The following is a 24000-nucleotide window of genomic DNA, read 5'->3' as shown; positions in this document are numbered from 1 at the left end:
CAGCAACCTGAAAGCTTGGAGTGATATTCTGAAAAGCATAAGACTATGTTTTAAAAACAAGATTCTAGTTTCAAGGTCAGAGGCTAAGAATGGTTATGTCAGGATACTTCAGACTATTAATTAGGTCGGAGTGGGATTTTGTGAAGGCAGGCTGTGAAGGTGTTCACATTGCACAGGTTGCTCTGCCTTGCTCTGGTCCCAAATTTCCTTCCAATTACATTTCAGTTGTTCATATCATTCCCCCAAAGTGCAAAAAATAAAGAATCCAGTGCCAAACTAATGGTGCAACTAAAAACCAAGCATGCAAAATTAAGTATATTTGGGGAATGCTCCATTACCACAACTCATTCCTATCATGGTCTCCTGATCACAGAATGTGGTTTCCGGAACATTGCCCCCTCCTCTCCCACACACTGCAGATAACACGAACATTAATATTCTCATCTATGGCAGGCTGTACTACTAATGCCTAATCCCGCTTCATCCATGTCTAGACACATCCTATTCTGCACTCTTTCCCCTTCTCTCTGCCCCCACTTTTTCTGCTGACGGAATATAGGGGGAAACAGGAGGAAAGCACAGGCCTTCAGATCTGCTTGGTGGGAAGTCAGACACCATAATCCCTAGTCTCATATTACTAGTCAATCAGAGACAGACTGTGGTGAGGAAAATGCCATCTGCACATGGTCAGAAGTAACACTCACTGCACAACCCATCCACCTGTCACACCCTCTAAAAGGTTTTTTAAAAAAAAAAAAAATCCACACACACTAGCACCACCAGTTGCTCCTGTAGTCATGGGTTTATTGACACTCTGGAAGAATTCTAGACAGGCACCATGTTGACATAAACTACCATAGACTACAGCATGTGAAGAACTCGTTTGACTCTTTCCCAAATGCCAGTTCTTCCTCCTAGCTTCTCCCCGTTCCCCCAATCCCATCTGTTCCTAGTCACCTCATGTTGTAGACCAATGAGGCTTGAAACCGCTTCAGGGCAGGCACAGCAGGAAGTCTTTGAAAGTTGCTGGTATATGAAGGGGGCAGGGAAGGAGAGAACAGGTCCCAAGGGAGATTTTAAAAACAAGACATTGTACGCTTCAGTAAGACAGCCAGCAGCTGCCAAACTTTCAGACAGAGGTGACGTTGGTGGAAGAACACTGCAGACGCAGCAGATGGACAGTGTCCAGGTGAAAGACAACCACCTTGCTTGAATCTCTCCTGCTGCAGTGTTGCAATTGTGTTATGGTGGCTCTAATGCCAGACAGTGATTGGGGTCCCTCGTTCTGCATTGTGAAATGACCGACGATGACAGTAAGGGTAGACACATTCAGCCTGGAACAGTCAATGGGCATAAAGCAGGGGCTGGATCCTCAGGTCCATGACCACCCCCAGGCCATTTTGACAGGTGGCCAGGGCCTCCCACCTGTCAATCGCCTGACATCGCAATGCCATAAAAGGAGCGAGAGGCAAGACGGTGAAACGTGGGTAGTCCTGCCCGCTCTGCCTAACTCAAATTGCTCCCAGCAGGCTCCTGGACTGCTACTGGCAAGTGCACCCCAACAGAGGCAGCGGTGGCAGAGCTGGCCTTGCCCAACCTGTGTGCTTCCCACAATCTCTGAGCCTGGCTAGATAGTTGGTGCTGGAAGGATGGAGGGTAGGTTCAGCCCGCACACACCACAGCCTACAGGAAGCCCCTCAGGCTGCTCAGAAGCTCTCTCTTTTGTCTGCTTCTCTTTTCATGGTGGTGGTGGTGGGAACCTGATGTTTCCCTTCTTCCCTCCCCACTTATTTTCTCAGGTCTAGGCAGCGATGCCAGGGAGCATACAGATTAAGAGAGACCAGAAGGGGCCTTTCCACCTCCAACAGCCACACCCCTCCTTTCTTGGCCCCTGCAATGCCATGTCTGATTTGCAAGGGGCTGGGATGGACGTGGGTCCAGTCAAGGTCGCTCAGCCCACCCCCTCTTCCGCCAACATGCCAAACGTCATCTTCCCTGGTCTCCTGCAGCAGCTGGACTGCTGAATGGTCTCTTCAGATTTGCCCTTTGCATCAACAAGCTAGTGGCACTCCCATGCTCAGTTCCCACACAAAGGCCAACCCCTTCCTATGTACTTTGTAGACAGGTGCAGGAAGGAAGGAAGAGGGGATCGCATGACCCACCACAAGAAGAGGCTGAGCAGGACAGGAAACAGACAGAAGCCATCGGGGCTGCCTCACAGACTCAGAAACACCTCCACCCACAGTGCGGCAATCCATGCCCTCAACAGTGTTTGGACCCTGATGGTGTTTCATAGGTGAACAGTGAATATGGCACCCTCTGCTGTTCAAAGATGAATACTGCAGGCACCTGTTTACACCATCTAGGGGAGAGGGGCAGGTATTCCCATTTCTGAGAGTCACTGTTCATTTTAACTTGGATCTAACCTCAGAGGTTGGTGGATTAGGGTGCAGACATGCCGCAGTGAGGTGGTTTGGGGTGTCAAATTGTTCCCCAGTGTATGCCATTCAGGCGCCTGAGACATTTTGGCTCCCACCTATGAGATTTCAGTGTCTCAGTAGCTGCCAAAGATTCACACAGAGCATGGCATAAAGGGACAGAAGAGGAAACAAAATCCAAGCCAGCTCTCAAGAGCAATCCCCACAGTTTATATGCTGCAGACAGGATCCTGGAAGCTGGAGTGCGATGCATAAGCAATGTACGTTTTGTCCTGCATCTCCAATGTCACAGCACGCCATCCTCTACAGATGTCAAAACAAGAGACTGCCACCTTTAGCGATCAAGCCTCCCCAGCTCACAGCACCAAAGCTCAAAAGCCACACGCATGAAGTGGCATGCAGCTGAAGTTCAGCCTGTCTGGATCTCTGGCTACAATATGACTACAGAGGATACCAGGAAGGAGCTGCTACAGTCTGCACTTGCCAGCAGGTAGCTCCCTTTAAGCTGGGGCCTACACTGTCATTCAAAATAGAGGTGCTTGGCCAAGTAAATCTCCCCGGCATTAGCCATCTAGTAGTTTCAGGATGCTCTCGCGCTCCTTGAGGCTCTTCCAGGCCTGGTCTTTCTCTTTCTTAGTTGGGGTACGCTTCTTCTGGCGTGCTGCCATGATCTTGCGGAAGGCATCCATGACCTCGTTGTCTGCCATGCGTACCCGCTGGCGCAGCTCTTGCCTGTGCAACTCCTCCTTGGCCAGCCTGTGAGGGCACATAAGGTTAGATTTATGCTAGGTTTATTGAATTTATGAATCGCTTCCCACAACAACAAGTAGTCCTAAAGCAATTTACAAGAACAAAACACAGTAATAAAAATACAAGAACATACTAAAAAAAAAGGAAGAGTAAAAACATCCAATCATCGCCGCTGCCCAAATTCCCAGGAAAACAGAACTGTCTTTGCCTGGGGCTGAAACAATGACAAAGCTGGCACCAGGTGGGCCTCACTGGGGAGGCTACTACCAAGAAGGCCCATTCTCTCACTGTCACCCTCCGGACGTTCCTCAGAGACCTTCCTCAGAGAAGGCCCTCAAATGATAATCTGATGATATGGACAGATTCATATGAGGAAAGGCAGTCCTTGAGATATAGGGGACTTAAGCCGTACAAGGCAAGTGGAACCGTTAGTTGTGGACATCAGCCCTTCTTCCAGCTCTACTCAGCTCCAACTCCCAAGGAGTAAAACAAAACAAAAAGTATTTCTAAGGTTAAGATGGAAAAGCAATGGACTTATGAGATTCTCCACCTGCATTTGTTTTTCAAACAGTAAATAGTTTTTAATTTATTCTAAGATTGCACTGTTGCAACTCGCCCTGTGATTTTAAGATGAAGGGTGGGTAAGAAATCCAATCATCATGATTGTCATCATCTCCTCCTTACCTGAGCAGCTCAGCTTTCTTGGCTCGGTTGTGTGTACTCAAGGCTTTGAGTTCAGCCTGCCTCTTCCGCAGTTCGGCCAGCACTTCATCCTCTGAGTCTTCGGTAGGTCGGTCCTCCGACTCTAGTAGGCCTTGAGCAATCAGCTCTTCTTTGATGCGGCCTTCAAGAGACTTGGTGTGGGGGACGCTGCAAAGGAGAAGAGAAACAGCGTCACTGTGAAGCCAGGCATCACACATGCTCAGTGTTAAAGGAAAATTATCTTGACAGTCACCATTGATCTGGGGGAAGGGCAGGGGAGGAGAACACAGGATATGAATTTATGAGCAGAATTCAAATCGACTAGAACTTGTTGATAAGCTTGGGTAAGTCATTCATTCTCAACATTAGCTTCCCAAGTGCTGTGTTGTCCTTTTATATTAGCAAACTGATTACAACTGTCTGATTGCAGCTATTAAAGCTGCTGTTACCTGAAGGTGCCAGAGACCATCTTGATAGTGGGGTGTTGTTTAGAGGCTTTTGTTGGGGTTCAGCCTTAATTCTGGAGATCAGTTATTTTTACTGTTATTAGTATTATGTTTTTGTATTTAATTTGTGGACTTTATTATGAATTGTAAGGGAATTTGTTCATTTTATTGTTTTTTTAATTTTTGTTTTGTAACTGAGTGATAACTTTTTTCATGCTGTAAGCCATCTTGAGTGTAATTACTATGGAAAGTGGGCATAAAAATAAACCATGATGATGATGGTTTATGTTTAAATTAGGTGGTATCTAATGTGTGTGAGTGGCATTTCACTTGCGCAATGGGATTCCGCTTCCTCTCCTCTTTCCACATGCCCTCCCCTCCCAAATCTGTTCTAAAAGGTCCTACAATCCTCTGGAGCAGATTCTCAGGGTGCATGTATGGGGAGCTGCAGGGGAGAGGAGGGGGAAGTTTCAATGTGCAAATAGAAGTCTGTTATGCAAGTGGAATGGCCCATTGGGTACAACCCATTTATTTTATGATTTGTATTGATACAATTTGATTATTAGATGTACGCTGCCTCAGTGACAGAAAGATATATATAATTAAAGCTGTAAATTAATAATAAAACCCTTGTTAACAACAACAACAGCAGAAGACTGCAAAGATCCTCCACAATCACCCCAAATGAAGGCTGCACGTGTATCCTCCCCTTACGTCTATGGGAATATCCCAGGTACTCAGTCCACAGGCAGTCAATAGCTCTGGGCCTGCAGAGGGCAGAGGAAGCGAGAGCAGTTAGCCTTCTGCCTGCTGACACAAGGAGCCATCCAAGGAAGTTCAAATGGCTAGGCCTCTGCTGTACCCTGGCTGGGGGTGGGTGGGGGAAGTTCCTTTGCTTCCACCTCTTCCTACCTAGGCACATTTGCTTGGCACCAACACTGCTATCCTTTAGCTGCAAGGTTAATTTTTAAAAATCCTGTTTTTCCAAGCTTTCAATGGCAAGTAATATTGATTTGTTTATTAATTTTCACAGCTGTTTGTCTAGAGATGTATCATTTCTGGAAATTTTGAAGCCGTAGGGAAAAAAGCGTGGTTTTTTTGGTGTGGGGTGGGGTTTGGAAAAAAACCCGAATTTTGGGAAAAAGTGAAAAAATGCAATACTTTTTAAAAGCACCTTTTACAGGTTGAAAGTCACTTTGTTACTTTAGGAATGTAATTAGGCATTATTGGTTTGCCATTAAATTGTTATGTTTGATATATAAAAAGCACAGTTTATTCACACAATAATTATACATTTAATTTACTTTTAAAAAAAAAAAAATTGTTACAAATGGGGCTACAAGCTGCTGAACTTTAAGCAACCTAACATCTCTTTCATTTTGCCAGTTTAAGGCTGCAATCCAATACATGTCTACTCAGAAGTAAGCTCCATTGAGACTTAATCCCAGGTAAGCGTGTATCGGATTGCAGCCCAAGTTGTTGTTATGTGCATTCAGGACAATTACGATTTATGGCGACCTATGAATCAGTGACCTCCAATAGCATCTGTTATAAACCACCCTGTTCAGATCTTGTACCTTCAGGTCTGTGGCTTCCTTTATGGAATCCATCCATCTCTTGTTTGGCCTTCCTCTTTTTCTACTCCCTTCTGTTTTTCCCTGCATTTCTAGTGAATCATGTCTTCTCATTATGTGTCCAAAGTATAATAACCTCAGTTTCATCATTTTAGCTTCTAGTGATAGTTCTGGTTTAATTTGTTCTAACACCCAATTATTGGTCTTTCTCGCAGTCCATGTTATGCGCAAAGCTCTCATCCAACACCACATTTCAAATGAGTTTGATTTTTCTCTTATCCACTTTTTTCACTGTCCAACTTTCACATCCATACATAGAGATCGGGAACACCATGGTCTGAATGATTCTGACTTTAGTGTTCAGTGATACATCTTTGCATTTGAGGACCTTTTCTAGTTCTCTCATAGCTGCCCTCGCCAGTCCTAGCCTTCTTCTAATTTCTTGACTATTGTCTCCATCTTGGTTAATGACTGTGCCAAAAGAAGTAGGCAAAAAACAGTAAGAACAGGAGAAACCATCAACATTATAGTAAATAAAGAAAATCATTATGCATTCTTGAAATTATTATGTCTTCTGTAGTCCTCCACAGTGTCAGGAGACATAAAGCACTCATTTCCAGAAAAAGAGCAGAGAAAACCAAGACTCAATGAATACTATATGAAATTTAATCAGTCTCATTTTCTGAGCTACCACTATTGGTTTCTGCTTCTTCATAGTTATATTTATCACGGACTTCTAAAAATTGAAGGTTTGCCCAGATTTAAACAAGCTTCTATACACTTCCACATGTTATAGTCCAACATTTTTCATTTTTTTGCAGAAAAACAAAAAAAGTTTTAGGGAAAAAAACAGTTTTTTTCTTAATGTTCCTGATGTGCTTCTGGGCTTTCACATCTCTATGCGTGTCTCTGCAGTTTTATATAGCTAAGCTTTTAGCTTGGATTAATTATTCACTTTCAGAGTTTACTGTAGCAGTATATGCTGGGTTGTCTTCAACTAACTTTAGTAGAAATTAAAGTATCTAAGTTAGTCATGGTCATTAATTTAAATGGGTCTACACTGAGTAAAGGTTAGTTGAATACAACCCACTATTTTTTAATTTCCCCCCCACCCCCAAGGGCTGATGTGGGGAAAGGTGGGATAGATTAATTGCTTACCTGAAGGGCTTATTCTGGCTGCGGGGGGAAGTGCTGGCCCCATCAGCTGCAGAATCCTTGCCTGCTATCTCAGGAATAGGTGAATCTTCAATAGGGGAGATGATGTTCTCCTACACAGAGAGCAGGAAAATGGAAAGGTGAGGCGTAGAGAGCCATGACCTTTTGATGCTGACACCACCTGCTTCCCCTAAGAAATCAAGGCCTGCCAAAGTCAGAGAAAGGCCCAGCCTGGATCTTCTCTGCTTACTTCTACTAGTGCCTGCAGGAGACGCTGGGTCAGAGGTCCAAAGGGGCAGCCATCCTCAGGCTGTTCATGCTGGGACTCCGACTTCTTCAGCAAAGCGTCAACATCTAGAGAGGATGGGAATGAAGGAGCAGTTGAGTAGTGGGGCTGGAGGGCTGGATTGGTGCCTTACGCAAAAATGTGAACACTTATGCAGAAGCCCAGCCATGCACAAATGCTCTGCAGTGGGAAGAGTTTGGGCTTTCCATGGGGCGCCACATTGAGGTAAAGGACACCAAGCCCTCGGTGCGTGGCAAGATAACTGCAAGTACCTTATACTGATCTAGATGAGTGGCCCATCAAGCAGAGGACTGTCAAACCTTAAAGGCACTGCCAGCCACTCCAGGACCACACCCTTGGAAGCTCTTCTCAGCTTTTCCTAGGGCTAACCAGCTGAGCCATGGAGAGAGGCCTGAGGGTCACAGAGAAGTCAGCTGAGGGCTGCATGTTGCTTGTGGCACATCCATATGCCATATAAAGCATGCACTCAATTGGTGAGCAACAGAACCGATGGTGCACTTCTTTATTTTCCATTCCACACAAGATCCCAAAGAGAACCACTAAGGTACCTTTAGTGTCCAGCTCCGTCAGGGGCCCCAAGATGCCTTTCTTCTTATCAGCTGTAACAGCAGCCCGAGCCCCATCCTTCTGCTCCTCCAGCATGTCTTCTTGGGCCCAGCGCTGGGAGTAATGCTTCCCCAAGGGTGGGATCTACAAGGGCAGCGCAACAATGTATTGACAACTGTCAGCACAGAGGGCAGAAGGGCAAGTGCCCTGGAAAGAGTGCAGTTCTGCCTCACTCCCCGTCAGTGCCCGTACGTTTGCCCCCTCCTCACATGCAGCTCAACGTGAATCCCTCCACCCGCTCTCTACTGTTTACTCCTCCATCCCTCCCTAACTGAGCCTCTCCCCCAAATTCTTTCCTCAGTTTCAACCAACCACAACGTGCACTCCTTTCCCCCCACAATGGATCTAATCTGCTCCATGCCAAACTCAGCTACTCATCAATATAACAGGACCTCTCCCTTCCCTACTTTTGGCGATGCTCCCATCACTTTCTTCCAAGGAACTGAAATGGCCAGGTAACTAAATGCAATGATTAACAGGCAGAGGAAGGGAAAGGAGCACAAAAATGGTCTGCTTGGCACCCAGGACAATAATCCAATGTGCCCAATGGCAGAAGCAGCCAGCTGGACAGCTAAAAGCACAGACAGGGAGCAAATATGTGTCTAAGACTCACTCGTAATAAGTGGGGGAAGAAGTGTTGGAAGTGGAAGAGCTAGTGTGGTGTAGTGGCTAGTGTCAGACTGGGACCTGGGAGACTAGGGTTCAAATCCCCACTCAGCCATGAAGCTCACTGGGTGACCTTGGGCCAGTCACTGTCTCTCAGCCTAGCCTACCTCACAGGGTTGGTGCATGGATAAAAATCAGGAAGGAGAGAATGGTGTTTGTACGCCACCTTGAGCTCCGGAGCTTAGAGGAAAGGTGAAATATAAATATAATAAAAATTAAGTAACACAGCCCATACTCAAATGAAACACTGGCGCAAAATGGATGTGGAGGCAGCAGTAGCAGCTTGCTGAAGAAAGCAAGCATGTAATCATGGGGTCTGACATTTGCCAGCAAATGCTTCCTCAAAGAGGGGTTTGGACAGAGCACTTGCCCAAGAACTGGCAGGCAGGGTGAATAAAGCATCCCCACCAAGTAGGATCTTACCTTGTAGTGTTCTGCTTCATCTTCAGGAGGTTTGAGGAGCTCCTCTAAGGTACGCACCTCCTCATTGGTGAGGTCAGCACAATATGGCTCCACCGAAGCCCAGAACCTAAACACCAAGAACACGAACACTGTGAAACATACAGAACCTCAGCTCAGGTACGTAGGTTGGGACAAGGCAACAGGAGAAAGCACCCTGCATTCATTAAAGCTATCAATGGCTACTAATTGTAATAGCTATATGCCACCTCCAGGATCAGAGGCTGAATGCCTCTGAATACCGTTTTGCTGGTGAAGAACAGCAGGAGAGTTGTCCTCGTGTCTGCTTTTGGGCTTCTCAGAGGCCACTGAGAGGCCACTGTGGAAAACAGGATGCTGGATTACAATTAGGTAATATAAAACTGGTTATCTAGCAATCATAATATCTGGGGAGAGGGTTTATATTGAGACAAAATATGTTAACAATTTTCCCTCCTTGGATCTCCATATAACAGGCAAAATTATGAGTTGCATCTTCACCTTGGCTGCTTCCAAAGATACATTTTCGTTCCCTCAACTGTATAGATGCTCATCTCCCAACAAGATATGCAGATGGCAAGTAACAAATAAAAAAAATTATTATTGCTACTATTACAACGGAAATCCCCCTCTCACACACCTATTAGGTGCATCATTTTTGGGAATGCGGGGCACATCAATGGGGTCATCTGGGAATTCATATTCCTGGATTTTAGGCTGCAAGTTCTTGGATTTGGGCCGACCAGGGCCCTGTCCTGTGCTGTGACCTCCTTTCCCTTCCAGCTTTTGTTTTTTGGGTTTGCCATGTTTGATAGGAGTGCCCAACTCGTGCTCCTTGCCCAGCTTCAGAAATCGTCTGTCCCCTTTCTTGTCTTGCCAATCTGTTAGGATCTGGAAAAACAAAACAGCAGCCTTGTAAAAATGCTGACAGGTTACTGCCCCCAAACTACACCATCTCCTTGACCCCAGTGATTCGTGTGTGCTGCATTCTTCTTTTTGTAGCATGCCTGTGCAGCAACAACAAAAACATTCAGGTGCTGAAAGGTTTCCCAAGGAAAGGTGTCACCATCACTGGTAACACCACATGCTACACAACATTTACAGCAAGAGTTTTAAGTTAAGAAGCACTTTCTTTTCAAGCTGCACTGCACCAGCTCCCTTAACAGAGATGGATATAAATCTGTATAAATTCATACCTGGGTGTGGGGAGCCTAATGAGCATGTGAAAAAGACCTCCCATATACTCCATACCTATATCCCATTTCTGCCCATCTAGGATTGAATCCAACAAAGTAATTGAGCAAGTTGAATTACTTCTGGTTGTGCAACAGTTTACGCTCCCTCTGCGGGCTCCCCAGAACAGATTTTTGGGAGGTACACGGAATGCCCACGAGAGCAGACGGAGGATGAAAATCCACTGTGTGAGTAGGAGCCACCCTGCTTTATTGAATCCTACCCTAGGACCCTTACAAGGCTCTGCATGATTCAGCTTCATCAACTACTACATTGCCAGCACTAGCAAAGACAGTGGAATTTCTGACTACTGCAATAGTGTAAGGCTACAAACCTCAGTCATACATCTGTTTTCTCAGAAGTTAAAGCACCTGAAGGAAGTCTTCAACATGCGTTTCTAGGGGCTGCATCTTTATACCACCATGTCATCCAGCTCAGTGGCCGTCACTACATCTTGGGGGGGGGGATTCCATATGTTTACTATGCATTGTGTGAAAAAGTATTTTCTTTTGTCTGTCATGAATCTTCCAACATTCTGCTTCACTGGATGTCCACGAATTTTAGCGTTACGATGGCAAAAGCTTCTCTCTATCTACTTTCTCTACACCGTGCGCTGTTTTATACACTTCTCTCCCCTCTTACTTACTTTACCTCTTAATGAAAAGGCACCAAATGTCATAACCTTTTCTCATAGGGGAGTGGCTCCAACCCCTTCATAAGTGTGGATGCCGTTTTCTGAACAAATTAAAGCATCTCCATTCTGTGGAACAGGTAGATGACTATCTGACCTGGGTCTCAGTCTCTAACACTCGAAGCCGGCGGCTGGCAGAAGACAGCAGTGTTTCAAGCTCCAGCTGCAGGGTGTCGAGTTCTTCAATGCCTATGCCATCATCTTCAGAACGGGCCAGGACAGCTGTGTAGCGGGGGCACACTTTTAGGTGGTCCACAGACTTAAAATCATGGAACTGAAGGGGACAGTCCTTCAGCTCAGACATGGTGCTGTTGGATCTGCGAGAAAGAAAAGCAGCATAAATGACTACAACAACAACTAATAATGCAGGTGTAAGATGGCAGAAACAACTGGTAGGAATTGAGCAAATAAAAGGATAACTATAACTAGCCAAATGAGAGGCAAACATAAATTACCCCAGAAAACTCTTACCCTATGGATAATTGGAGACAGAGAGGAGTTCACATCCAGGAAACCTGCAGAGATGAATATATCATTGCAGATATCATTGTGGGCAGACAAGAAGCCACAGTTAAGGGCAAGAGTTAAACGGATGGGAATAATCAGATTGCAGGGCTGGAGGAGGAAGGAAAGATTGACGAGGCAAGACTGGTCTACATGTCAGAGGCTGGGGAGAGGACTAAGTGGTTGAAAGGAGCAATGCAGAATGGGCAGTGAGGGAAGGCGCTCTACTATAGGTACAGGTGTTCAAGGGAAGAAAAGCACAAAAGCAATGAGGGAAAGAGGACGGCTAAGGGTTGATCTGCATTAGAAAGGTGGATAAAAAGCACAAGCGATGCAAGTACTGGGGACTGCACACGACAGAGAAACAGAGATGAATGGGGGAAGGGGGGGAGAGGCCAGGAGGGGGCGCTGGAGGAAAGAGGGGGAGATTGTTGGGGTAGCTTCCGATTGCACAGGGGCTCCTTCCGGGTCACACCCACCCTGAGCGCGCGCAGGGAGGAGAGAAGCAGCGCCGCGTAACCCGGAAACAGAGGAAGGGAGCGCGCAGAGGAGGGAGCCCCTTAGCGGCCGCGGGGCGGGGGAAGGGCAAGCATATAAAACGAAACTCTCCCGCAGAATACGTCCTCCTTAGCTTACCGCCCCCTCCCTCAGCAGTCTTCTCATTAGCTAAATGGTCCCTCTATTGTCCCGCCCCCTATTGGCTGAGAGTCAAGTTCTACGGGCGATGGGTCGACGTTTTCTTTCGTCTCCTGCCATTGGCTGTGTTCTATTTGGTCACGCCCACTCTCTGTTGTTCCCAAATATGGAGACAGGGAGTCTGGATTATACCAACCGAGAAAGGGGTTGGGAGGAACAGAATGCCAAAGACATTGGTTATGTTACGCGCGTAGGTGGGTGAGTGGAGGTGTTGGTTCCCTTTCGGTGTGATATACGAAAGTCTTTCTCCCCCATCCCAAACTCCTTATTCTAGCGACTCGGTAGGAGCGAAGGGAGCGAGGGTAGGGATCAAGAACACCCCCTCTACGAAGAGCTTTGGGACCATCCAGATATTCTGGAAGTGGAGGATTTTTTCTTGGTGGGGGTTACTTCCGCTTCCGTTCCCGGGACCAGGATTCAAGGCTGCAGCCGCCGCCGCTTTTCCTGCCATGGTGAGGGTTGGATGGATGGGTGACTGTGTACCCGGGGAGGGGGGCATATATGTCAGGGTTTCCCTTTCGAGAACGGGAGAAGTGATGGGGGGGCTGGCAGAGTAGAGCGAGGTGGGGTGGAGGAGGATTGTCAGTAGCTTGTCAATGGAGGTGGAATGGATGCAGGAGGAAGACGTCGGGGTAGCTCAATGGAGACTAAGGCTGCGATTGGGCGTAGTGTGAGTTGGGGGCTGCAAGAGCCTCTCGGTTGAAAGGACGCGAAGTAACAGCGCTGGGAAAGAGCCGCCCTTGGGATGTTGGGAAAGCTGCTACTTGCTATGGGGAGACCTTACTAGTGGTTAGGTGGCCCAGTGCTCTGATATCCTCATGTTGAAATGAGTGTGTGTGTGGTGACGTCACGGTCATGTTCGATTTATTTATTTATTTATTAAATGTATATGCAGCCTTTCTTCCTAGAAGGAGCTGCGGGTGTGTCATTTTGGAGACCCATCAAATTTGTGATGCCTGATGTCTTCCATTCTTCCTTACAGACTGCCACCCTCCGCCCCTATCTCAATGCAGTGCGTGCTACCCTGCAGGCTGCCCTGTGCCTGGAGAACTTTTCGTCCCAGGTCGTGGAGCGGCACAATAAGCCAGAGGTGGAAGTCAGGTGTGTGGGTAATGGGGAAGAATGAGGTTACAATATATGACTTTTATATGCTTTCCTATAGCCTTGCCAGTCTTCCCCTTTTGTGTGTGTTCTCTGAAGGTAGTGAATTAAGGTAAACAAATGGTGTGTATTTCAAAAAAATCACCCTGTATTATAGGTACTGGACATTAAATCAGTGGGTATGAAGCTAGAGGGCAACTGACTAAAACAGTCCTCAAAAGATTTGTAAGAGGCTCCCTGAAGAAGCAAAGAAAGCAGATGGGTACAAGGGGATGGAGATTAAAAGAAGCATATGACATGGAGAAAATGAGGAGGAGGAGTCAGGGGAGAATGAATGGAATGCGATGAAGGTTGTCTTGGAGACCAGAAACTGTCCAGATTGTAGCAGTCTCAAAGTGAAATGCTATTTGTCAAGATAGGCTGGTGGTGGAGGGATACTGTGCATCTTTATTTCATTACCTTTCTCTGTTCACACATTGTTCAAGGTTTTCCATATCCTAGAGACTTTTTTTAAAAAATGGTTTGAATTAAGGTAATTTTATGGTTGTTTTCTTCGAAGAACGGTTGTATTTGTTAGTTATTTTTATAGTGTTTTTATTGCTATTTTAAATCTTGTAATTTTAATGTGTTTTGTTGATATGCTGTAATCCATCTTGGGAGGGCATATACACTAAAAGGTAGGATAGAAATTCAGTGAATAAATAAGGCTCTAGTCCTTTAAAAAAACTCTGTTAAATTAAATCTGTTTATTTAATTACTGAAAGGTTTATATGTTATACATAACATAAGGCTATAATTGTCTTTTCACTTACCTGGAAGTAAGTCCCATTGAGTTTAATATGATTTACTTCTGAGTAGACATGATTAGGATTGCACTGTAAGTTAACACAAAGGCTGTAATTGCTTTTACAAGGACTTTCATTTTTAGTTCTATATTTTGTTCTTTGCATTTTCTCCCCTGGTCACAGCTAGAACCAATTGTCACACCTCTAATGGCCTTATTTCTTAGCTTATGCTTATCATTCCCACTCATTTCATATTTTTGTGACCACAGTAGCATGCTATCTGACTCCCATGGCCCAAGTATCCTGCTATACTAACATGGATAGTGTTAATTAGGATGATGGCTTACCTGTTTTACAGTATGTTTTGTTTTTATTTTATTTTTTGTATGTTGACTCTCATGCCATAGTTTCATTCCAGATCAGTGGTTTTCAAATGGCCCTTCAAGACTACAGATACACAATGTCAACCTTTCCCCTTTCTTCATATAGCTGTTCACAAACCTTTTGAAACGGGGGGTGTCCCATTTTTTAATCTCTTTTGCTTTCAGCATACTTAGATTCCAAGAGCTATGCATGTGCTCAATCATTCAGAGATCTCCATTACCTCTGCAGCCTCATGGACTCCTCCAAAAACCACCCCAAGAAGTTGGAAAATGGGTCACTAGTGACCTTCATCTCTGAGCGAGTAACCCCCGGCTTGTCATCACTTTTCTACCGGGTTGGAGAATTGAAGATGAGACAGTCATACGGGGACAGGAGCAAGGGGAGGCATCATTTTGTCATTTATCTGGAAAGGCTAGTTAGCCACAGAGAGAAAACTGCAGCCACTCAGACATTCATTGTGAATCTGTCAATCCTTCCTGCCCTCCAACCTGAGGGTTTTCCACAGCCCACTGAGGGGAGCCTAGAGCATAGTTTGAGGAACAATTCAATGGAGGAAATGCCACTCTACTGACTTGTATTAAGAATGGGAAGGAGGTGGCATGGTCACCAATGAATGAGGGCCATGCCTGCCCTCTGCTTATCTCCTGCTGCTTATTCCTTTGCCTTGCTCCTACTACAGCTGTCCTCCCAGTTCCTGTCACTTTCTTGCCTCTCCCATCCCCATTTCCATGCCTTGGTGGCTCTAGATACAGTTTCTGAACAATGTGCTTTGGTCTCCAAATCTTCCTGGTCTCCACAAATGAGTGTTGACTGTGCAAACAAATGGATGAAGCCCTGGTTTACTAGTGCTGCATTACCCAGGAATTTGTAATGTCTTATGATTTGCGAGGCCGTCTTAAGTGTATTTAATCTTCATTTAACAGAGTGTCAGCAAACATGTCGAGTTGTGGTGATATAGCAAAGGTATACTTGGACTTTTGCAAAGCTTTTCACAAAGTCTCTCACCAAAGGCTCTTGAACAAGCTTAGCCATAATAGGATAAGAGGACAGGTTCTCTTATAACAACATTAGAGAACTTTTTTCAACCCGAAGGCCACATTCTGTCATGGGCAACCTTTGTGGGCTGCATGCTAGCAGTGGGTGGGTCCAGGTACAACAAGTAGGAGGAGCAATGCTGCCTTCCAGATATGCAAAAGTTGAAGGTTTCTATATGCATTCCACTTCCAGACATCTCTCCATCTAGGCAAGCAAGAGGCATTATCATAGTTCAGGGACACATTCCAGCAAAAATGGAAAGAGCAGCAAATTTTACCTTGGCTACTTTACACACCAGCGTGCACTCCCACGCACACACACCCCTCTCTTTATTCTCCATCCAGACAAGCAAAATGCATTATCAGAGTTCAAGGGCACATTCCAGTTAGGCAAAAACACCAAGGGAGGGTAGCAAGTGGGATTAGTAGGGGGTGTAGTTGGGGAGAGTTCCGAGGTCCATATAGAGAGACTTGGAGAGTCTCCCCCTCTATCTTATAGATTAGTAACTGATAAAAGAACAGGAAGGATTGATCTATCAGCTGCTGTTGGCCATGGTGGCTAAACAGAGCTTTAAATGTTAAGCAGTAGTACACCATTGAATGCCAATTGCTCAGCGAGCAGTGGTGGTGGTGGTGGGTTCTCATGTCTTTATGTCCTGATTGTGGGATTCCCAGAGGCTTCTGGTTAGCTACTGTGATACCAACAGATGAAAGTGGATATCATCCAAAACCAGAAAAAAGAAAAAAAGGGGGGGAAGCCCAAGATACTAGAACAATATTTTATTCGAGAGCTCTCGAATAAAATATTGTTCTAGCATCTTGGGCCTCCCCCCTTTTTTCTTTTTTCTCGCTACTGTGATGAACAGGAAGTTTGACTAGATGGACCCTTGATCTAACCCAGCAACCGGGGCCGCTCTTATATTCACCAATAACTGCACGGAGAATCATTCTTTTCAGATAAGTAGTATACGAAGCAAGGTTCCATACTGTATATCTTGAATCTGGGAATGCCTCTGTCTCATGTGAGTTGAGTTATTAAGAAATGTCAATGTATGCAGTTATTCCATATTAACTGTCTTAGGATTCTCCCCCTCTCTCCGTGGAGCACAGCTCCATATACAGGAATTCAGAAAAATTGGAATAACTAAATGCGGTTGGTAACTTGAGAGGTTTTCTTTAATATGCAAGCTTTGCACAACTGCAGAATCTTGTACATTGGGATACTTTTTGCAGAATTTCATGCTAAGGTCCCCCCCCCCTAGGATTTTTATGAGGAGGGGTATAGGCGTGTAGGTGGACAAGAAACCAAGGTGGGCGGCATAGAAGGCAAGCAATTGGACTGCCTCTTGACCAATGGAAAGCTTGTTCAGACACTCTAACCTAGGGGTTGTTTCCAACTAAGTTTTACTCAGAGTAGACCCATTGAAATTAATTGAGCTGTTAGCCTTTTCTGTTAACACCAGTGCGTCTGCTCCAGGTATGACTAGCATTGGATACTGCTCTAAATTTTGAAAATGTGCGTGCGTGCTACATTCTATTGCATCACAACTTTCCTCCCAAGGAGCTAAAGGTGGCATATATGGTTTCACCCCCATTTTGTTCTCACAACCTTACCAGGTAGGTCAGGCTGAGAATGACTGATTCAAGGTTACTCATTGAGCCTTGTGGTTGAGTGGGGATTTGTACCTGGGTCTTTCCTGTCCTAGCAGCCTTTTCTCCATAAGTATGACTACTCAAACCTTTGTTGTTTATGTTTGTAATGATGGCTTCCTAGGTTTGATTTGAATCCATATTTAGAACGACTGTAACAAGTCCCTGGAATTCTGTATGGTGAACGCATGAATAAAAATGTATTGGTTTACAGTTTCTATAAGTTCTCTTATGAAAATAGGGGATTGTAGGAAATTGATTTAAAAATCCATTTGAAACTCTGAAAAGGGTGCCATGAAACTCTGAGCACTAAGAGCCCTAGCAGATCCTGCCTTATTCAAAATGTTATTGAATCATGTGAGTAATACGACTGGAGAAATATTTAAACAGGGTCTCAGCTGTGAAACAAATTGGTAATCTCATATTTGCTCAAAAGGCAAATATGACTAATGCACTTATGTTTCACATGGGTGTGTTAGCTGGCCGGAAAGGTTCAAGGAAATCAAAATCACGAGATTTTGTTGTGTCCTGCCAGATGCTGGCTTATATTTTTATGTCACTATTCTCATAACAACTGTATTGTATATCAGTACTCTACAGATTGGTACTGTGGTGGGCTGTGGCAGTGAGTCTGTACTGGATGAACAGGGCCCAACACTTCTGTGTGCTGCTGCACACTGAGTTATATGTTGGTTTGCTGCTCCTTTTTACAAATACAATGATGGGGATTGAGATTAGTTACATATTTCCTCTCTCTCGCTGCTGGTTACTGAATCCAGTAACTTCTGTGTGAACTAAAGTGCTGTTACATGTGTACAAGAGGAAGTGCTTGTGGTCTGGCTAAGTGCCGAAAGAGCACATGCCTGCAACTGCCAGACTTGGACCCTCTTCAGTCTTCTGGCTGGTTAGCTGCAAGAGCAAATTCTAGAGCTGCCTGGCCTGTAGACATCGGGTTGTTCACAAAATAAATGAGATGGTACTGGAACAAATGGTGTTTCTAAAAGTTGTGAATAAAATGTTATGGAACTTAGAGAGGCACTTCTGACAATGCTTTGTGTAGAGAATCTTAACAGCTTGCTCTGTTTGCACTCAGATATTTTACTTTAATTATTCTGGACAAATAATTGAATGAATCCCTTTCGGCAGGGATTGGCAATGTATGGCCCTTGGGCTGTATCTTGTATGTGCCTTCCCCAGAACAAGTATTCCATGGCTGAGTTTGGCACATTGCAGTTGCTGGAGGGAAAGGTATTGGAGGATAGGTTACAACCTACAGGCCATATGTTGTCTATCCTTGGCAGGCAAAGGTACAGGTTCTGCAAACTAACTTCAACACTTTTGCAGACGTGGTCCAGAGAAGAAGTATTATTTGGTTTCTTACCTATCCTTCACCATGAAGTCCCAGGTGGCCTACAACAATTGAAGAATACAGTAGTAAAAACAGTTAAAACAAAGACCAATCAGGAGCCAAGCGTGGATCAGGTGTCAGAGGCCAGGGTAAAGAGGTGCACCTCCAGCATATAACAAAAAGTTGTACAGATGCATCTCTGCAGGGATGGAATTCCACAACTTAGAGGCCACAGAGAATGCCGTTCCGTGGGCCTCCACCTCCTGTATGTTAAAAAACTGTGAAACCTTTTGGAGCTAGCATTTAGGAATACAAGTTCAGTGGTTAGGGAGAGAAGAGAACAGTGGGTTATGCTATGCTGGAATTCCCGCCAAAGGAGAGATGAAATGTTCCCCTCTGTGATTTGACATAGATTTGTCTGTCTTTGTGGGTTTGCAGGAGCAGCAAAGAACTACTGCTGCAGCCAGTGATCATCAGCAGAAATGAGAAAGAGAAAGTCCTCATTGAAGGGTCTATCAACTCTGTGAGAGTTAGTATTGCAGTGAAGCAGGTAAGCCAGATGCAGGTGGGAGGTGAGGGATGGGATGGTAACAGCAATTCAACCTGGAGGAAAATGCCAATGCATGTCCCTTTCCTTTCTGCAGGCTGATGAGATTGAGAAGATTCTGTGTCACAAATTTATGCGCTTCATGATGATGAGAGCAGAGAACTTCTTCATTTTACGTCGGAAACCAGTTGAGGTGAGGAGACCTGACCCAGAGTCAATCGCACAGCGCAACCGACTCAGTCCTTTGTCTCTTAAACAGGAACAACTGTTCACACAGGCTGTTTCTTTGACAGTTGTAGCATATCCCACACCTCACTGCTACAAGTAATGTTAAGCCCTCTCTGAGATAACGTTTATCTCCTTTTGTCTTCAAAGAATGTTAGATTACCAGTAGTGACATCCTTCCACAGTAGTATTAACAGTGACAATAGCTTTCTTCTTACATTCTTTTGAGCCATACCAGTTCTGTGGTTTCATCCCTTTATTAGAGCACTTTGTGTTGAGCTTGGTGAATTTGACTTAGGATCCTAATGACTTGAGTTTATGTGAATGTTATTGCGGCCTATTGCCGAAATAAAACACAAACACCATTCATTGGGTTAAATCATGGGCCACTTTATTAAACGGAATCAATTAGAATAATGAACCTGCAGAGGGGAAATCAAGTGCGGGAGCATTCTGATGATCCAGGCAAAGCCTGCTTGCAGCCATAGGGCGACCAAACCTTGCCTGAGCCCGGGGCTGCCCTGTGCCAGACCCCCAGCTCAGGCCACACCCAGAAGATGTGTAGGGGGTCCAACCCGCATCACCGCCCCCCGGAGCCGTGAAACTCCGAGCGGATGAGGCACGTTGGCCCCAAAGGCGGCCCATGTTCTGCCCCCCGGGCCGTATAGCCCTGAGCTGCAGGCCCCCGGACCGCCAATCGCCCCCAAAGGTGCCTAAAGGTGTCACCTAGCTGCCCTTTCCCTTTAAACCTTTTCCCGCACTTCTTTGCCACAAAAGGGGGACAAGCCTCTGCTTAGTCTCCCTTTACCCCACACCCGATAAGAATCTCATGCAGACCCCTCTGCAGGTCCATCAGGAGGATGGCATCGTTGCCTCCCGAACTGCATGTCCAAGCATGTCTGCCACTGAGGGCCTTGCCCTCCATGTCCGACCACAGCAGACAACCCAAGGCTACCGAGGCCTCGACTGCATGTCCTCACATGCCTGCCACTGAGGGCCTTGCCCTCCATGTCTGACCACAGCAGACGACCCAAGGCTACCGTGGCCTCAACTGCATGTCCTCACATGCCTGCCACTGAGGGCCTTGCCCTCCATGTCTGACCACAGCAGACGACCCGAGGCTACCAAGGCCTCAGCTGCATGTCCTCACATGCCTGCCACTGAGGGCCTTGCCCTTCCTGTCTGACCATAGCAGACGACCAGAGGCTATTGTGGCCTCAACTGCATGTTCTCACATGTCTTGCCCTTCAGTAACCTTCTGCCCTGAACCCTGCTGGAACGACATGGGTAGGAGACCATTCCAGCGCATACTCTGTCGACCCAGTCACCAAACCATGGCCCACCATCAGAGGCCCAGCTGTGAACCAATGTGCGTTTGCGGCCCCAAGGCCAGCCTATGAGCTCATGCCATGGCTGCAGAGTAGACTGCGCATCTGCTCCATCCCCGTCCAGCAACCTGCCAAAAACAGAAACAATCGTGAACAGTTGGGTCCCAGACCTTCAGACTCGCCCCTGGGGTGAATGTATTCCATGCGCCCCCTACTTCCACCTCCTAGCGGCCTGCACCTGCATATACAAAAACCAAATAGACCGTCCCAGGTAGGCAATTCCACTGCCGGGTAGGCAACCCCAATTCCGGAGGGGCATGGCCCTCAAACCCCCATGGGTCCGCTCCCAGGCATCGCGACACTAGACCGAAACTTTATGAGGGAAGATCCCTCCCCCTGAATATCAGGCAGCCAGGCCTATAGCTTCCGGCCAAAAACACTATGTCGCCGTCATGGGGAAGTGTCCAGTCCAGGGGAGGGTAAAATAATGTGGAATGACTCTTGTACCCCTGGTCTGCCTGGAAACAAACCTTGGACCCCAGGATGGCTCGAAGGGAAGTCTGACCTGGCCCCAAACACCCCCACCCCCCATCCGGAAGGCTCCAAAATTAAGTGTGAGGGGTGCTACATGTAACCGCTGAGCTTTGAAGCATGATGGTCACAGGGCACCTCCCTGATCAACAATCCCTGGCGGGTCAGGTGAACATGGAGGGTGAGGATAAGGGGTATGGGGGTGTGCATGGGCCAGCTGGCCAGCACATGACATATCCCAAGACATGTGAATGGTCCTAAAGGCCCCCTGCAAGCCTACCTTGCGACACACTGGCAGACAAGCTTTACTCCTACCATCTGTGATGAATTCCAGGACGAGATTCCTAGGAATAGGCCACACTTTGCATAGCCCCTGCCATCCCCCAACTCCCAGGAATCCCCTCCTGCCCTGACCATCTCTGACTCCCCTCCCCCATCTCCCAGTATGCGGTATGGGACTAGCAGAGTCGGTCCTTCCTCTAACTGAAACACCATTGACGCACTGCAGGAACGGAGGGGGCCACACCGCAGGTTGGCGCATAAGGCAGCCAAAACCCTGAACCTGTGGTAAGGCTGTGAAATCCCTGTTATGGCACTATAAACCCCACCGCAGAAGGCCCCCAATACCTGAAGGGCAGAAAGCAAACACTTTCCCAGCCCCTGAAAACTTCAGGATCTTGATCTGCAACAATTCAAGCTTTTCCCAGGCAGCCTGCAGCCCTGGGTCCAAAAGTCGATTTTAATACCCTGGAAGGTGAACACTGGGGCAGGATCCTCCACTTTCCCAGCTGCCAAAAGAACTCCCCAGTTCATAGCTACGCTATAAACTGTGCCATCAAGCGCTAACATGCACCCAAAGTCTGCCCTACCCGAGAACTGGACATCATGAAAATAGTGCCCCACCGCTTCTGGGGCCTCTCGTCTCCTGGCTGTCCCTTCCAAGAAGGGGCTGAAGTGCTCCATGCAAGAATACAGCAGCCCATAGGTAATGCTCTGCTGCATAGTTGACCTAAAAGGCAAAACTCAGCAGCTCAAAATCCACCATGTGTAACAGCTGGCAACGCAGGCAGATTAGCTGCCACACTTGCCCATAAGGCATCTCTGCCACAGGTGCGCACTATATTGAATGAAGTGTAGTGCACTGTGCATAGACTATCTGGTATGAAGCCATCACTGACTGACCCCACTTGTATGACGGATGGTGAATCAGGTAGACTTTGCCCACTGCCACTTTGGGCACTATACAGGGGGGGCACTGAGAGAGCAGAGGTAGGGGATGATGGGAAGGGGCCAATAACCCTGCCCAACTGTGTGTCTTCATCAATTGTCCCCTGGACCAGTGCGTCCATAGGATCCGGAAAACCGCATAATAAAGAAAAACCACATCATAAAATGAGTCTCCCCATAACTGGGCAGTCTGCAAGCAAGGTCCATAGCCCTCGAGCGTAGCTGGGAAGGGACACTTTTCTCAAGCAGCCTCTGCTGGGGGCTGCTTCCCACTCCTTTGGGGGGCCCTGGCCCCACATATCCTTCTGGCTTGTTGTTGTGCCTTTAATAGCAGGTTCGTATTCAGCAGTTATTAGATGGCATGGAGTTAAGCAATGTCATCTTCTAATGTCTGCAGATCAGATGACTCTTAAAAGCACAGGACTAGAGGCCTGTAAAAAAGGTGGGCACCTTATCTACAGACCAGTTTGTAAACTAGCTAAAGAGAAGATGCAAGCAAATGTGCAGCCTGCACGTGATTAATTCCATTATGTTTAAATAATTTACTCAGAGAAATATGAATTGGACCAATTCTATGCATACTTACTTATGAGAAAATCCCCGAGTGTATCGTTACTTCCTCCCCCGGAAGGGTGCATGTGATTGCACACATACAGCAGAATCCTATGTGTGTTTACTCAGAATACCACAGATTAAATGGGTCTTAGGACAGAGGTTTATGGGACTTAACTGATGGAAAGGTTCATATATTTTTACCTGGGTTTTGAAGAACGTATTTGGGGGGGGGAGAAGCTTGACAGTGAAAAAAGGGGGGATGAGTTCCCTTTGCATTTGGAGTTGAAGTAGTTTTGGAGGTGAGGTTGCAGCACTAACTGGGGGTCCCTACTGGCTCCTGCAGCCTCCTTTCTGTCTCCAGCTGCCCCCCACCCTCATCAGAAAGCCTCTGCTCTTTGTAATTACATTGCATTGCTCCAATCCAAATGGCCGCTACGTTATGACAGAGCATCTTTCTAGGTTATTCTGCAAAAGAAGTGGCGGCCACAGGCAGCAGGAGGGTGTGGGAGTGCAGGCAATTTTTTTGGGGGGCCCTCTCATCTCAAGTTCTCCCTAATTGACTAACCCCTTCTCTGAACTTTCCTGGTTTGCAAAACAGTGAGGAAGTGGGATGGCCTTCTCAGTACATCCCTTAATAAAAGCATCCCCTCTCCAGCTGCCCCTGGAATGCCCCCAGTGTCAGATAGCCCACTACCTCTCTAGGTAATTGGTAACTGAAAAGTAACATTTAGTTTAAACTAAAAATACACTTCAGTATCAAGAAAAGGAGTCTATTCCTATTTTGCTTTCTGTAATGGGAAGGGGACCCCAATAGAAGTATCTGCTGGCCCTAACTGGAGGTTTGCCACCCATTACAGCATTGTGAGAGACATGTAGTGAGCAAGCGGCAATGTCAATTGCCACATAAAGTGTGGAACTGGACCTAAATACATAGAAGAGGAGAGAGACAGCTCTTCGTCTATGCATCATCCCTTTACCTGCTGCATTACTATGCTTAGAGAAACAGACAGGAGCTCTCCATGAATACTTGCCTCTATGTTCTGCACAGAAGCCTGCCTGCATAAATATTTTGTTTAGTT

At 46.4% G+C, this 24000-nt stretch overlaps 2 protein-coding genes across 3 annotated transcripts in view; one reads left to right on the top strand and one right to left on the bottom strand.

Moving 5' to 3' along the window:
• Nucleotides 1–68: 68 nt before the first annotated feature.
• On the bottom strand, nt 69–12263 carry TADA3 (transcriptional adaptor 3). Of its 2 annotated transcripts, none has more exons than XM_061618893.1 (10): nt 12147–12263; nt 11478–11521; nt 11104–11323; nt 9723–9973; nt 9068–9173; nt 7921–8062; nt 7316–7419; nt 7069–7178; nt 3873–4058; nt 69–3194 (listed from the first exon to the last, which is right to left on the bottom strand). In XM_061618893.1, exons 3-10 carry the CDS (start codon nt 11308–11310, stop codon nt 3002–3004), a joined length of 1299 nt encoding a protein of 432 aa, XP_061474877.1. In that variant the 5' UTR covers nt 11311–11323; nt 11478–11521; nt 12147–12263; the 3' UTR covers nt 69–3001. The 2 variants fall into 2 exon arrangements, with proteins under 2 accessions (XP_061474877.1, XP_061474876.1); XM_061618892.1 differs by lacking the exon at nt 12147–12263 and adding an exon at nt 11990–12124.
• TTLL3 (tubulin tyrosine ligase like 3) overlaps nt 12049–24000 on the top strand; it is a 53611-nt gene continuing 41659 nt past the window's right edge. Inside the window, exons 1-4 of the mRNA XM_061613435.1 lie at nt 12049–12658; nt 13189–13307; nt 18947–19058; nt 19153–19248. Coding sequence (XP_061469419.1) covers nt 12656–12658; nt 13189–13307; nt 18947–19058; nt 19153–19248 — 330 coding nt within the window. The 5' untranslated portion in view covers nt 12049–12655. The remainder of the gene's footprint in view (nt 12659–13188; nt 13308–18946; nt 19059–19152; nt 19249–24000) is intronic.

Source organism: Rhineura floridana, chromosome 3 (assembly GCF_030035675.1).
Source record: "Rhineura floridana isolate rRhiFlo1 chromosome 3, rRhiFlo1.hap2, whole genome shotgun sequence".
Lineage (NCBI taxonomy): Eukaryota > Metazoa > Chordata > Lepidosauria > Squamata > Rhineuridae > Rhineura > Rhineura floridana.
The sequence above is the reverse complement of the archived record's forward strand: the minus strand, read 5'-3'. Positions and strand labels throughout refer to the sequence as shown.